Raw genomic sequence first — 16132 nt, 5'->3', positions numbered from 1 at the left:
CGCACAATCCCCTTGTATATGAGGGAACTGTGGGGGAGAGGGACAGTAACAAACTCTAAAGGGTTTCGAAACAACACACAACCAAAATGTTTTTAACAAGTGCATTAGAATTTACCTGAGTGTCCTTTAATGTTACTTGGAGTTCATAGTTCTTCAGAATCCAGTGCCTGTGTAAATGCTGCAAGGCTATATGAATTGCAGGTAACACACCTGCTGTTAGGTTACCATGCCCTGTAAAATGACTGACAGGTAAAAGCCCAAGAATGGATATGAGAGTGCGAGGTCGAGCAGTAGGTCGCTCCTCTGAACATCTGATCATTAGCAGCGCGCAAATTACCAGAAGGCCCGTCCTCCATTTCCAAGTAAACATATTCCTCAGACTTCCTCTCTGACTTCCTTCCTCCCTTTAGAGCTTTCATCTCTAGAGCAAACAGGCCCCAGCTTGTCTGTCAGTCTGACATTTTGAAGTTGCTACTTCCTTGGGCTGCTGTGTCTCTCTAAGAACAGAGCTAATTGTTATTAAAGGATAAACTGCTCTCCAAGGCTGGATTTTCCAATTTGGACAGTAATCCTGCTCACAGCAGTGCTGCTGTGAATCAGTTCCTCACAAGAATAATTCTTGAGGCAAACTGTTCTGCCAAGTCTAATTTTAAATATTTGTCATTTTGGACATTTCGCTAGCACAATTCATCACCCCCTAGTTGACAAATTTATAAACATATTAGAATAATAATTCTTCAGGATACAGATCTGTCTGTTCATGGGAATTTTCATATTTTAAAATATCATTTTTGATGTTTCTGCACATCAGCAGGCGTGCAATATTGTACGAAAATGTGTGCATACCACCTGCTGACTTCTTCACATCAAGCTGCTGCTAATATTTCTCTAGCTCCAATGGGAAGAGCTCCGCACCAAACATGGCAGTCTCAAGCCTTTATCTTCCCTCTTGTAGCTGCCAGCAAGCACTGCAGCTCATCTGTGCAGGCTGTTTAATGGCTCAAGCTTCCAGCTTGCTAACAGGAGAATCTTATTTCCCACATGGTCACCATTTACTTTGGCCTGTCGTTTCCTGCTTACAAAAAAAAGTATAAGGAAAGGGGTTGTTGGTTTGTTTTTAAATGCCTTGGTAAGAGAGCCTGAAATCTGCACTTGCTTGTGTGGCCATACGCTGCTTCGCTCTTCTTCACAGGGATTATGAAACATTCCCTGGTTACATGACTACATACTATTTTTCCCATCAGGATACTTGCCTCAACAGAGAGGAGAATTAAAGTTGCCTGGGAAACCACACATTTAGGACATACAGGTTTCAAGCTGGCTGGTTTTACAAACTCAATTATCTTCTCTTAGTATTTAAGGCAACTGCACTCCTATACACACTTACCTGGGAGTCCATCCCAGTGAACTCCAAGGGGCTTTCTTCTGAGGCTGTGCACACCCTACTCTGAAGCACATTCTTTCCCCCGAAAGAATTCTGGGTACAGGAGTTTGTTAAGGGCTGCTGGGAACTGTAACTCTGTGAGTACTGAACTACAGTGTCCAGAACACTATGAGAGAAAGATGCGCTTCACAGGTGCTTTAAAGGTGTACTGAGTACACTGTGGACAACTGAGACCTGATGAAAGGCATGCAGAATAAAGTCACCGGCACTGGATTCCACATAACTAAATTCACACAGTATTGGTATGCAAGCCATCCATGGCCCTGGAGCACTTTGCACAGACTTGCTAACGCAGCAAATGTAAGAACCAACAGCCTGACTTATACATGATGCCAGTCAGAGAGAATCCCACATGGATAAGGGTTTTGTTAAGTTTCTCTCTTTCTCTCACACTACCACACACAAAATCACTTATAAACTGTGCAATGATGTGGCATGGAAGATTTTCTGTTTAGACATGCATAGGCTCATAAAATTAATTAGAAACATAATGAATAGATACACTACCAGTCAAGTTGGGCACTGGGGATTTCTTTTAGCTGTCAGATTTCAGTATCAGGGTCATAACTGCATTCAATTACATGTTCAATGGGCAATGTTGTCATAACTATAAAAGTTTTCAAGCAAATGTAATTTGAAGTTTGCCAAGCAAGATAGGATTGTGACATCACAGCTTCTCTTTCAATGCAGGCATTAGTAGAAATTGTGAGGTGCTATCTGGCATGGATGTATAGAAGAGACCAAATAACTATTTCTTCCTATATACATAAAAATGCAAGGCAGTCATCATGCAGCCTCCATTGGAGGATTTGTAGTGCCTCATCAAAATCCTAGAGTTACATGAACACAGGACAGGCAGGGTTGGCGAGAAATGTGAGCAGCTGCAATAGCCTACCATAAATTTACCTAGTCTGCCATACATCTGCAATAAAAGAGTATGAAAAGTATCCACACTCTTTACCCATACAGTGGTACCTCGGGTTACAGATGCTTCAGGTTACAGACGCTTCAGGTTACAAACTCCGCTAACCCAGAAATAGTACCTCTGGTTAAGAACTTTGCTTCAGGATGAGAACAGAAATCGTGCGGCGGTGGCGGGAGGCCCCATTAGCTAAAGTGGTGTCTCAGGTTAAGAACAGTTTCAGGTTAAGAACGGACCTCTGGAACGAATTAAGTTCTTAACCCGAGGTATCACTGTATTCCTGATTGCATGGATGGCAGTTCCCCCGACCCTCCACTGATATTCTGTGCCTTTAGCAACTGGATACCAAGTTCCTACCTGGGTTTTGCCATACCCTCAGGGAATACCTTGGGCAGGCTACAGCCTTCCCAACTGTAACATGGGGATAGTAATTATAGATTCACTGAATAATGTGCATAAAGCAATGGAGCACTGGGGAGGGAAAATGTACAATTGTTAAAAGCAGCATATCTTATGGGGAAAGGACTGCAAACTTCTTATCCTCAAAAGGCCTGTTATGTCAAGACAAGATCTTTGTGGCCTTCAGAAAATGGCAGGTTGACCAGAACAGGCAGGAGAGAGAAAGTCCAGTTCAGAAACGAATAGAGTCCCTATCTTCCTCATACCTAATACTTCAGGTTGCTCACCTTAATGAACTAACAGGTGACAACAGAGCTAACCAAAAGGCAGAAAACAGAACAGAATAAACTGCAAGTGGATCAACAATGGCCACAGGATCAAAATCATGGTGCCAGGAAAAAATGTTTCAGTCTTTCCTAATCTGGGAGCCTCCACATGTTTTGGACTACAACTCTCAACAGCCCCAGTCACCAAGCTAGGCTTTACTGATCTGCAGCCATTATTCTTTTTAGTACAGATACTGATTGGATGACTGTTGGCAACATATTTGATTCTGAAATTAAAGAGGAAACCCTGTTAGATTGATCAAAAATACAGTCAAATCAAAACTGGATTTCTTTTGTTCAATGTCAGTCAGGCCATATTGGGATGCAGCCCTGAACTTCATTTTAGAACCCTATCTACGGACCCAACTACATTTATTTATTTTACCTTATTTCATTTATAGCCCACCTTTTCTCCAATGAGCTCAGGGCATCCCCACTCCCAATTTTATCCTCACAACAGCTTTGTAGCCAAGTGGAGTTTGAACTTGAGTCTCCTGCTTGCTAAGATAGTTTTTCTCCAGTTAAGAGAGAAAAAGTGCAACCAGGCATGTGCTTCATTAACCACAGGTTTCTCCCAAACAGCCAGCACCAGGCTTCATGGGTTCTAGGCAGGAATGAGCCAGAGCACCCCTTTATAGATACTGTACTAATTCCTCCCCAAAATGCATGAATTTTTGCGCATAAGCAAAAACAGTGCTAATATATGCAACACCATGCCCCTGATTCTAAATATGTACGGGTTTCTGTAACTGTGCCATAAACATGAGACCAAATCCTCAATTTACTTTTCTCTCCAAATGGTGTACAGAATTTTCATAAGGCCTTAATCATGCTTTACAGAGAAATTAAAGCAACTGCAATAGATTAGGTCCTGATTTAGAAACATGGCCGTATTGTTTTAACTTTCTTTTCAGTGCTATTGATTAGTAGAAATACAATTATTTGTAAGTGCATGCTAAACTTATTTGCTTGCAAGATGAAAAATGCTGCATTCTGTTCCTCGTGTGCTGCTAAATTTAATCTCTTTCATTAACACATTTTTTACTTCATTAATTCATTCAGACTTGTAGCCCACCCCACCCCAAAACCTTAGGATGGATAACTTTTTTTAAAAAAAATTCTCTGTACCTCTTTAGCCTTGCTACCAAACAGGACCCTGAACAAAAATGGTGTATAATGCTTTTGAATAAAAAAATTCATTAAGCCAATTTAAATATTGGGTTTAATTCACTGAAATGGAACAACTTCAGATTCAGGCACCGTACTGAAAATGACAGCATGTCACAAATCATTTTTAAGATAAATTTATTTCACATTCAATGTTTTCTGCACAGTGTTTAAAAGATCCTTGCCACAACCCTGCACACATTCAGTGTGTTTAAATCCCAGTAATTAAGAGCTAAGCAGTCTGTATGCGGATTTCAGCCTTTGAGTTCAACAGCCCAGTATTAGAGCACATTAAAGGTAAAGGGACCCCTGACCATTAGGTCCAGTCGTGGCCGACTCCGGGGTTGTGGTGCTCATCTCGCTTTATTGGCTGAGGGAGCCGGCGTACAGCTTCCAGGTCATGTGGCCAGCATGACTAAGCTGCTTCTGGTGAACCAGAGCAGCGCATGGAACCGCCGTTTACCTTCCCGCCAGAGCTGTACCTATTTATAATAATAATAATAATAAATTTTATTTATATCCCGCCCTCCCCAGCCGAAGCCGGGCTCAGGGCCGCTAACAACAATAAAACAATACAAAAGTACAACACAAACAACACTCTAAAATCATTCATTATAAAATTAATTAAATTCAAGCCACTGGCCACCATTGGGCCAGAGCTCCGCGAAGATTGCCGAGGGAGGGAGTCAGGCTGTGCCCTGGCCAAAGGCCTGGCGGAACAGCTCTATCTTGCAGGCCCTGCGGAAAGATGTCAAGTCCCGCAGTGCCCTAGTGTTCCACCAGGTCGCAGCCACAGCCGAAAAAGCCCTGGCTCTAGTTGAGGCCAGCCTAACTTCTCTGTGGCCTGGGACCTTCAAGATGTTTTTATTTGAAGACCGTAAGTTTCTCTGTGGGGCATACCAGGAGAGGCGGTCCCGTAGGTACGAGGGTCCTAGGGTCCTTTGACGTGCTTTCGAACTGCTAGGTTGGCAGGAGCAGGGACCGAGCAATGGGAGCTCACCCCGTCACTGGGATTCGAACCGCCGACCTTCTGATCAGCAAGTCCTAGGCTCTGTGGTTTAACCCACAGCGCCACCCACGTCCCATATTAGAGCACATTACTTCAGAGGAAAGAGAGCTGGTGCGTCTCTTTTCTCTTTCCCCTCTCCAAGTGTCCTCCTGAACTTTCCTGGAAGGAAGATGATCCAGCCACCACTTCTCCTGAGCAATGAGCTGTCATTTCCAGTGCCCACCCATTGCTTGTCCCATTGGCCTCAACCTATTGAGCAGGGCAATGCAACACTGTACTTTCCTGCTGAAGTTCCCGCGGGGGTAGCCTTATGCTCTGTGAGAAGATACATGTGAATTACTACCAAAGTCCTAAGTTCAAAGCCTAACTTTTTGTTCCCTATTGTGTTAGTACACAGAAACTGTCACGTGATGTCCTGACAAAATTGGACCTGATAACTCATAAGCCAGTAATAGATCATTCTGGCTATCAACCACACTTTCAAATAATAAGACCAATGTTCTCAAAACTATGGAATGTAAGCCAAAATTTGTCAGGCAACAAGTAGGGCCACCGTAAGATCTTGTTATCATCCCAGGAATGGAGGAGAGAGTGCTTGTGCCGATGCCTCAACAGAAAAACAAAATCACCTTTTAAAAACAATTTTTATTCGGTATTTAAGAAATAATCCGTACAATTTTTCACTCACAGTACAAGGCACCAAACACACCCACCCATTACAACTCAGTTCAGGTAAGCACAGCATATCACTTCTTCATTCAATCCTTATGTAATGGAGAAACTAAGAAATGGACGATATTAACCTTTCTGCACATAAAAACCTCTGACAAACTTCTGTTAACAGCAATCACTATATATCGAGCAATTTATAATGTTTAATAAATGAACCCTAATGCAATAAAGCAAGAATATATTAGCAGTATGTGATTTTTACACTGCTGGGCAACTCCACTTTGCAGGCACAGGCCTCAAGAGATCTAGCACCACGGACAGCTCCACGGCCATTAATTTTTTTTGTATTTGCATCTTATTTCCTATATGTATATCATTTTTTGCCTTGTATAGAAGAAGAGGGCAGGATTCAACTAAGTTGTTGCATGAGCAGAATGAGGTATGCTCATGCAATGGGGCTTTCCCCCTTCTCTTCCCTCTGCACCCCCTAAATCTGTTCTGTAAGGCTGGTGAAAATCCATTATGGGTTTGGGGGCACACATAGGAAGAGAGTGGGGGAAAGTCCCATTACGGAGTTGATCTTGTTCCGCTCATGCATACCCACTTAGCATTACACTGAAACCCACCCATGGTGTCAGATGTTTTAGCCACAAGATCTGCCTTTAACCCTAGCCAGCAGCAATAGGACCCACATTTTCTGTTAGGGGGCATCATTTGGTATTCCTACATTTCAGGGGGTTGGACTAGATGACCCTTGTTGTCCCTTCCAGCTCTACAATTCTAGGGCAAACAAATTCATTGGGGAGGAAATAAAGGATACAGTCTTGTTCTTGGCAGTACTCAAGATTAGACTGTAAAATACAATGTGAACTTTGAGAGCAATTGTTCTGAAAATAAATCTATACATTACCTATATCGACCCAGGTCAAAAAGTCACAGCGTTTGGTTGTTTTATATCAGGGGTGGCCAACTCTCAAGAGACTGTGATCTACTTTCAGAATTAAAAACAGGCAGTGATCTACCCCCGTTTTCGGGGTGTTCAGCTCAAGGTTGTTGAGCTTTTTTTTTAGGAAGGAGTCCCGTTTTTTAGGGGTTTAAAAAAGCTTTTTGGGGGGTACTTCTATTTTCAGGGGGGTTAAAGGGGTAAGGTCACTCACAATAAGATTGCTATGGATGAAAACAGCAGCACATAGAAAGCTCCATCTTCCCTTCCAGAGATCAAACAACAATGGAGGGTGGGCGGAGGGGGTGGGGCAGGAGTCAGTTTTAGTGACGCTAAGAAAAGGGAGCCAGAGATTGACCGCGATCTACCAAAACCTCACGGGGATCTAACAGTAGATCGCGATCGACCTGCTGGACATCCCTGTTTTATATAAATGGGATTGTGCCCTTGGCATAGATAGGTTCATCTGATAAACCTGTTTAATAGGTATCCACGGGTGGTGCTGTGGGTAAAAGCCTCAGCGCCTAGGGCTTGCCGATCGAAAGGTCGGTGGTTCGAATCCCCACGGCGGGGTGCGCTCCCGCTGCTCGGTCCCAGCGCCTGCCAACCTAGCAGTTCGAAAGCACCCCCGGGTGCAAGTAGATAAATAGGGACTGCTTACTGGCGGGAAGGTAAACGGTGTTTCCGTGTGCTGCGCTGGCTTGCCAGATGCAGCTTTGTCACGCTGGCCACGTGACCCGGAAGTGTCTCCGGACAGCGCTGGCCCCCGGTCTCTTGAGTGAGATGGGCGCACAACCCCAGAGTCTGTCAAGACTGGCCCGTACGGGCAGGGGTACCTTTACCTTTACCTTTATGCCAAGGGCACAAATCCATTCAGAGTGAAGTACAAGTCAGTTAGCAAGCAACAGTGCATTCCTGGGAAGTAATTGGTGGAAAGTAAATACAAGGGAAAGCAATGCCCCACCCATGTCATCCATTCATATACACAAGCTCTTTTATGTTAGAAAAAGGTTTTACCAAAAGGAAAACATGAGACATGCAGTGCTGGGTGTCACTGGCTTGTGCTAACACCCCACCAGTTGAAGACCAATGGTGTAAGATTGTGCATGCTCCCCTACAAGGCCACCAATCACGGTAAGCCATTTATACGTGGAGAGACTCGCACTCATGCGCTTGTCACATGTGACATGGCTCTCAGAAACTATACAGTTCAGTTTCCTACATCATAACTACCTTCTTATAGTAAAAAATTCAGGTGGCCAATACTGAAAAAGACAAGATAGCTACATCTCTTCATAAATGCAAAACCTGCTTAATGCCTAGAACACACGCTTCCTTCCTTTTCCATATTTCCATTAGCTCAACTTGTACGTTTTTTACTATTAATAATATCTGTTTAACATCAGTAAATGATGTAACAAGCATGAGACTACTCAGAAGATCAAAGTCTGCCTTGGTATTTTACAGGATTTCTTCCCTGGAGTACAAAAAAAAAGGTGCTTTTTTTTTTAAAAAAGGATGTTACTAAACCTTCATGCTCCACTTGGAAAAAGGAGATCCAAACACAGAAGCATCTTCCATGCATGGATCTCTGTCAGTGGATTGGGAACCTATGGCTGAACATGAACATTCATTCAGATGCAGATGTCGCCTCACTGCATTTAGCAATACACGCATTCAGATGTGCAACCCATCCACATTCTACAGCAACTAGAATCAGAATTGCAGAGTTGGAAGGCAACACAAGGGTCATTTAATCACATAACTACCTGTATACACAACTAGAACTGGAATGGGAGATCAACAACAAAAAATGCATTTTCCTTAATATTGAAACATGACAGAAAGATTATATATACTTAAAGTTCTCAAAGATCACAAGTAGCTCCATTCCAACAGTAATCATTATCTGTTCATTAGATTCTATGAATCTATGAATTAATGCAACCTAAATTAATGACTGGAATCTGAATGTGTGACCCACTCCAGGGACAGCCTCATCTGAGGTTGATGTCGATGAGATATTTAAGTTCTGCCTGTGGTGTTCTGTCTGTGATGGTACATTCACACGTGCACACTCTCAGCTGATGCTACTGTTATCAACCAAGGAATGCAGTCTTGGGTCTCACTTTTCCAAAACTCCACATTTTGCAGATTGTTTAATAGTGGGAACCTATGCATGACTGCTCAAAAGTAAGCACTATTAAATTCAATTGGATTTACTACCAGGGAAGCAGGTCCAGGATTGCAACCTATATCTTCTCATATATGCTTACAAATGTAACCTTATAGAAACGTATTCCTCCTTATTTGAATTTTAGATTGTAATGAATGTTTTCAAAATCCCAAATGCTTTTCAAGTAAATTTGACTTTTCTTCATCTGACGTATGAAGAAATAAGCATTGCCTGCCTACTTGTTACCATTACAATCTCATTTTCAAGCCATCCATTCAAATAATTCACACCAAAGGTGATAATTTATAGGCAAATATTTATATTTGTACAAAAATAAATATCATAATCACCCTGCTTTCAGTTTTCTACAGATAAGGAAATACAGTCTTGCTATGACCACAGCTGTACCCTTGCTCAACACATAAATTCCACATAAGATGGTTATTTTAAATGCTACTGTCCCTTGATTTCCTTTCTAAGCAAATGTGGAAAGGGCATTACATTGAACGATGCAGAAAATATTTAAATAAATCCAGTGATTTAAAGACCAAAACGTGCAATGAAGTATATGACAGCGAAGCATGTTCGTTTGCTCCTGATTTGTATTTCTACCAAATACCAAGTGCAAAATGGAAGAAGCCTACATGGTGTCACCTTAAGACAAATTTTGGACGAGGACAGTTAACCTTTCTTCTCAGTAGTCACTCTTTACAGCAGGGTTATCTTGGCAGTGATCGTCAGGCATAAGTATTACATAAGAAACTGCTGCCACCTTCAGGAAAGGTCCAACATTGAATCAGCATTTATTTGCCGCAAACACGTTTGCTTGAATTGTGACCAAAAAAATCCAAGCACAAAACAATAAGCCTCCAACGTGTCCGCAACAAAGCCCCTCGATAACTTCGTGTGAATGATCAGGAAATGAAAACTGAGCAGCTTAAGGAATTAAGGAATGCTGAGCGCTCTGCAACGGTCCCTTGCCCTTGGCCCACCCAGCCTAAGTGCACAAGATGTGTTACCCAGCGTTTACAGGAAGAATTATGCATGGCAGACAAACGACGACGACGAGGAGGGGGGAACTGCAAAATTAACTCTTTCTGAGCACTGGCTGATTGGTTTTGCACAACCGACTGATGAAAGAATGCCAGCCAAATCCTCGCGCACTTTTCCTCTCCATCCCTTCCCCGCTTCCCAACAAGCCTCTGTGTCTTGTGTGCCACCGTACCTGCCAACCAGCTAGCGCGAACTGAGACAAGAGAGGAGAGTGCGCCAAGAGGAGCGCAAAGGAGAGGACGCTCCAAAGGGGGCAGCGTGTCCACGGATCACAGCAGCTGCTCCTGAAAGACGGAGGCGCCGGCATCCTCCTCTCTTTGCCCCCTCGCATCGCTAAAGGGGGGAGGGCAAGCCACCCCACCCGCCGCATCCCTCTCCTGCCTGCCTTCCCCTTCCCCGCTAAGCGCTAGAAATCCGACTGGCCTCCCGCTCGCCCTTCAGGAGTTCACCGAGAGCATCAAGTGGCGCTCCAAGTACGCAAACGCTGCAGCTCAGCTCAAGCTCAGCTATGCGGGTGGCCAGGCGCCTGCTCGCAGCTCGCCAACCACAAATCCCTGACGTGCATCTGTTGCTTAAATAACGGGCGGCGCTTTCTCGGCACGCCAAGGGCTGCAGGTTTGAGCCCAGGCTGCTGGGCCAGGAAGCAGCTGCCCGCGGGAAACCAGCTGCAAATTCGCTAAACACCAGCCTCTGGTGGCGTGGTGGAAGCCAGGCCACTGAGCATGTCAAAAGGGGTGGGGGCAGCGCGAATCAGATCCGAAGTGATTCCGTTCCAAACAGCTGGAGTCTCTTCGAAATGCCTTTTTTCCGCCTCGCACCGTTTCCATCCAAGGCCAGCCTCTGCTGCAGACTGGCAGCGGAGGAAAGGGCTCTGGAGAGGTACACAAACACGGATCGGAGTGATTCCCTTTGAAACAGCTGGAGTCCCTTCAAACGTGATTTCCTCTTTCCCTTTTGGACTCGCACAGCTTCTGCCCAAGGCCAGGCGCTGCTTCTTGCAGCATAGCATCTAAATGATATATGTATTTAAGGCACCAAGGAGGAACCCAAACAGGAACTCGAGTGACTCCATCTAAAAGGGGGGCCTCCCCTTGGAAGCTCTCATCCTGCCATCCCATGCCAAACAGCTGGCTGCAGGTCGGCATCCAAGGCTCTGGCAACGGCAGGTCCCACCTTCTGCCCCATCCATCAGGCGTGAAGGCAACGGGACTGTGCCGCCCTCCCGCCACCGAAAGGTGCCCGGCGCTGGCCACGCCGAGAGAGCCCCCTCCCGCCCCACTCACCTCGGTGTCGTAGTAGCGCAGGTCCAGCGAGTAAGGGTCGAGCAAGGACTCGTTGAGGATCTGCTCCATGGCCAGTTGCATGGCCGGCAGGACCCCCCGGCCGATCCTGCCCTTCTCCACCGAGTCGCTGAGCGGCATCAAGCCCATGATGGCGATGGGGGTCGTGGCGGCGGCGTTGGGCAGCGACCCCGCCGGCGCCCGGGAGTTGCTTCGCGACCAAGCCGAGGAGACCAGCGGCGGCGGCGGCTGCAGGAGCAGCAGCAGCAGGAGGAGCAAGGCAGAGGTGGTGGCCGCGCTGGGCCGCCGGGGCAAGGCAGGCATCCTGCGGGAGAGGTCAGGGGGGCACAAGCACGAGGGCGCCCGCTGCCCTCTGCCAGGCAATGGCCCCGGCAGGGAGGAAGGGGCGCGCACGCTGCGGCCCCCCCGGCTCTAATCCTCCTGGCAATGGCGCCGGCTCCTTCCTCGGGGCGGCCAAATGGAACCACTAAGCAGCAGCCGTGGCGACGGAGCCGCTGCCCGCCACCCCCGTTTCCCACCCACCCCACCCCCAAGTCCACAAGCGGCGGGCGAGGGCGCCTCCTCAGCCCCTCACTCAGCCGCAGCCAGGCTGGGCGAGGGCGCGCGCTTGCCTCCCTGCTCCCGTGCAGGTTCCGGAGGCGACGCGTAAACGCGACGAGGGCTGCGGGGGAAACAATTGGGGCGGGAGGGGGGTTCTCGGCTCTTCCACAAGGCTGGGGACGCTAGTGCCGCATTCCCCCGGAGCCCTCCCGCCGCTGCCGTGCTTCTCCGTTGCCGCCGCCGCCGCCGCCGCTGCAAGCAGACACCACGCCGCGCCACACAGCGCGCGCAGAGTGGCGCGCACAAACCGGCCAAAAGGGGGGAAACGGCGGCGGCGGCGGCTGGATGCAGTAAGCGAGAGCCCCTCCGTGCGCCCGCCCAAATCCTTCTGCCACCTCTCGGCTGGGCTTCTTCGCTCGCTCGCTCGCTCGCCCGGCTCCTGCCCTGCCTTCCTCCCCGGCGGCGGGAGAGGGCTGGTCGGCTGCCGCTGGGGGACGCAGGCTCTTCTGCTGAGGAGACGACGCACACCAACGCGAGACGCAGGAGGAGATGCAGGGTTTGGGCACGTCCAGCAGCCCATTGGAAGGCGGGCTGGGGCGGGTGGGAGAGGAAAGAGGGCCGCTGGGGAAGGCGGGAAAGGGACGGCTTGGCGCGAGGCAGGGGGCGCAGCGGCCTCTGCCCCTTTCCTCGAGGCGGTGGCGGGCTGAGGTGCCCCTCTCTTGCCTCTTACACACACACGTGACGCACGGATTATCATTGTTATTATTATCATTTCTTGGTTTTTGTTTTTCAAAGTTGGCTGGGCACAAGCCGAGGGGCGCTTGGGAAAGACTTGAGGCGTTTGGCTGGGGCACTGGCTTCACGTTCAGAGTTCCACCGCCTATTCTTTCGTTTCCCTCAGGAACAATGCACTTTTTCCATTAACTTCCTCTGAACATGCAGAGGTGAACCTGTGCGGCTGTCTCACTCTCATTTATTCCCATGTCTTGTTCCTAGTCTCCTGGCCTAGCCCTCATCTGTCTCCTCCAGGCCTGCTCAAGGCATGGCTTGCTAAGCCAAAGGCAGCCCATCAGCCATGTTTTGAGGCCTGGCAGCACCTCCCTCCTTTCTTGCTTTCTCTCTCTTCCCGCATCTGAGGAAAGTAGCAAAAACAGGAGGCAAATCAAACCCTGGCAAGGCGCCACACATACTCGGGGGGCTTGTTTGGATTTGTTCTGGTTTGGGCAGCAGCACCTCCTCAAGTTCTGTCACCTGAGAGACTTAAATGAATGAAAGATAGCCGGGACTGAGCCTGAAACCATTTTTCCATGCCAGACATGTGCTCTCAGCCTCTGAACCAATGTCCCTCCCACATGTCAAGTGTCCTTGGCAATGTGTCTTTGCCTACACCAAGCACAGCATCACTGCACACCATCTGTGTGCCGAGGAAAGCCAGTCAGCTCTTCTTTTTGGAAGCAAAACTAGAAGGTTTTTTTTGTAGCCTCTGAAAAGCCGCCAGATACAAGCTGGTGGGCTGATCTCAGGTTGTTGGGTCAGAAGTCCCCATTTACTGGGCCCTTTCTGCCTTCCCAGTGCTGGGTTTTATAATTCAATGCATTATACCCAAAATGCTAATGAATCCTGTACTTTGCTATTAAGATTCCACAGTTTGAAGCACTGCTTCTCAAACCAGCTTCCCACCAGCTGGAGCCCTTAAACCATTCGCAAACAGAAGCAAATATGACACTGATGAAGCCGTGCTGACGTGAACAGCTGCCTGGAAGGGAAGGAGAGCTGTGAAACGCACCAGGAAAAAGCAGCAACTTCGCTGTGTTATTAAATCATAGAATTGCAGAGTTGGAAATGACCCCGAGGGTCATCTAGTCCAACCTCTTACAATACAGGAATCTCAACTAAATAATACATGAGAGATGGCCACCCAACCTCTGCTTAAAAACCTCCAAGGAAGGAGAGTCCATCACCTCCTGAGGGAGTCCATCCCACTGTTGAACGTTTCTTACCATCAGAAAGTTCTTTCTGAGGTTTTATTGCAACTTGAAGTCCTACCCTCCAGAGCAAGAGAAAACAAGCTTCATCCTGGATGTGGCAGCCTGGTAGAGATTTGAAGATGGCTATCATATCTCCTCTCGGTCTCCTTTTTACCAGCGGTACCTTTACTTTACTAAGGCAGTGATGTGAACATACCCCGGTCACTGGTGACATTTTGCCATGTTGAGAAGGGGCTTGTGCACACTTTAGCCCCTCTATTCACACAGTAGTTGTACGTCCCCACCTCAAAAACACTGATTGGTCTCCAACCAACAATGTACCATGAAGACGCAAACCGCCCTGCAAAACCGATCTGTCCTGTAAGTTCTGTGTAGAGCTCTATGCACATTGCTTGGTGACAATAAATAATTAGCCTGTGGAATTCAGTGCCATAGGTAAAGGTAAAGGTACCCCTGACCATTAGGTCCAGTCGCAGACAACTCTGGGTTTGCACACTAATCTCGCTCTATAGGCCGAGAGAGCTGGTGTTTGTCTGCAGACAGCTCCCGGGTCATGTGGCCAGCATGACAAAGCCGCTTCTGGCGAACCAGAGCAGCACACGGAAATGCCGTTTACCTTCCCACCGGAGTGGTACCTATTTATCTACTTGCACTTTTACGTGCTTTCGAACGTAGCAGGGACCGAGCAACGGGAGCTCACCCCGTCACGGGGATTAAAACTGCTGACCTTCTGATCGGCAAGCCCTAGGCTCTCTCTGTGGTTTAGACCACAGCGCCACCCGCGTCCCTCATTCAGTGCCATAGCATGTGGCAATTGCCACTGTTTGTTTTTGCTTCTAAGAGAAATTCACAGAGCATCTAGGGAGTTGGAGTGGGGGAATAGCAAAAACGGGTGGCAAATCAAGTCATGATAGCTAAATGGATACATGTCCATAGAAAATAATGCAGGAGGCATTTCCTCTGTACATGACTGTTTCATTCTTCCTGTCTACCATGGCAAAAAGCAAAGAGAATTGTTTTCCTGGATCAGATCAAAGTCTGACTGAAGTCTAGCATGCTGTTTGCAACAGTGGCCAAATAGGTATCTCTGGAAGTTCACATGCAACATATAAAAGCAATGGCCACTCCACTGTCTGTCTTCTGCAACAGCATCTCTTTGCAAACAGAATGCTGTACTGATGCTGTTGTTGATCTGATCCAGCAAGGCAATCCTTAAGTACAGTGGTACCTCGGGTTACATACGCTTCAGGTTACATACGCTTCGGGTTACACACTCCGCTAACCCAGAAATAGTGCTTCAGGTTAAGAACTTTGCTTCAGGATGAGAACAGAAATCATGCTCCGGTGGCACAGCAGCAGCAGGAGGCCCCATTAGCTAAAGTGGTGCTTCAGGTTAAGAACAGTTTCAGGTTAAGAACGGACCTCCGGAACGAATTAAGTACTTAACTCGAGGTACCACTGTATTTAATAAGTAAATATGTTTCTTACAAATGCAGAATGAGTATCTGTAGCACTGCCAGTTCCACAGCCAGTTCTGTTGCCCTCAAGACCCTTCCACTTAACACATGTCCTACATTTTAAAAAAAATATGAAAACATTCCTGCATACACTAATTCACACATCTGTGCACAAAATTAAAGATTGCCTAGATCCCATTATCTCACAGGTCTACTGTTTTCTACTTTTCAAGCTGACTGAATGCACCCTTTTTGATAAAGACAATATATTTCACAAACAGCCTGGCTTGTTTACAATTTGATATTTTTAAAAGATTTAATTTCATTTTCTCCCTACGACGTATGCAATCAGACAAAGCAAACATGCAGGGAAAAAATGTTAATAGAACATGGCAGAAGGTAAAAAGGTAGACCAAAGAGTTGTAAACTATGTCAGTTGTAGTACAACTGCCTTGACATCAGACTTCGTTCTAATAAGGAATTCAAATTAGAAAAGACAGAAAAATATAATTAATGCCATAAAATATAGCTCTGTGAAAAACAGAATGCGTCAAGAACTCGGGTTTTTTAAATATAAAAAGTATAAATTGATTGGTAAATTAATGTGGCAGAGTTAATTTGTAGAAAAACCATTTTGTTTCTATTTGGATTTCTTATGAGTTAAGTTCTTTTTTTTTTTTAAAGCTTTTTATTAAAATTTCAAAAATTATATAAAAACATAACAAAACAAAAATA

General features: G+C 46.5%; 1 protein-coding gene across 2 annotated transcripts in view; it reads right to left on the bottom strand.

Annotated features, from left to right (window-relative positions):
* GABBR2 (gamma-aminobutyric acid type B receptor subunit 2) overlaps nt 1-12569 on the bottom strand; it is a 300773-nt gene extending 288204 nt beyond the window's left edge. Inside the window, exon 1 of one of the 2 annotated variants that reach the window (XM_053397182.1) lies at nt 11395-12569. In XM_053397182.1, coding sequence (XP_053253157.1) covers nt 11395-11715 — 321 coding nt within the window. In that variant the 5' untranslated portion in view covers nt 11716-12569. The remainder of the gene's footprint in view (nt 1-11394) is intronic. The other variant, XM_053397183.1, reaches the window with a different exon arrangement.
* Nucleotides 12570-16132: the final 3563 nt, after the last annotated feature.

This window comes from Podarcis raffonei, chromosome 7 (assembly GCF_027172205.1).
Source record: "Podarcis raffonei isolate rPodRaf1 chromosome 7, rPodRaf1.pri, whole genome shotgun sequence".
Taxonomy (NCBI): domain Eukaryota; kingdom Metazoa; phylum Chordata; class Lepidosauria; order Squamata; family Lacertidae; genus Podarcis; species Podarcis raffonei.
The sequence above is the reverse complement of the archived record's forward strand: the minus strand, read 5'-3'. Positions and strand labels throughout refer to the sequence as shown.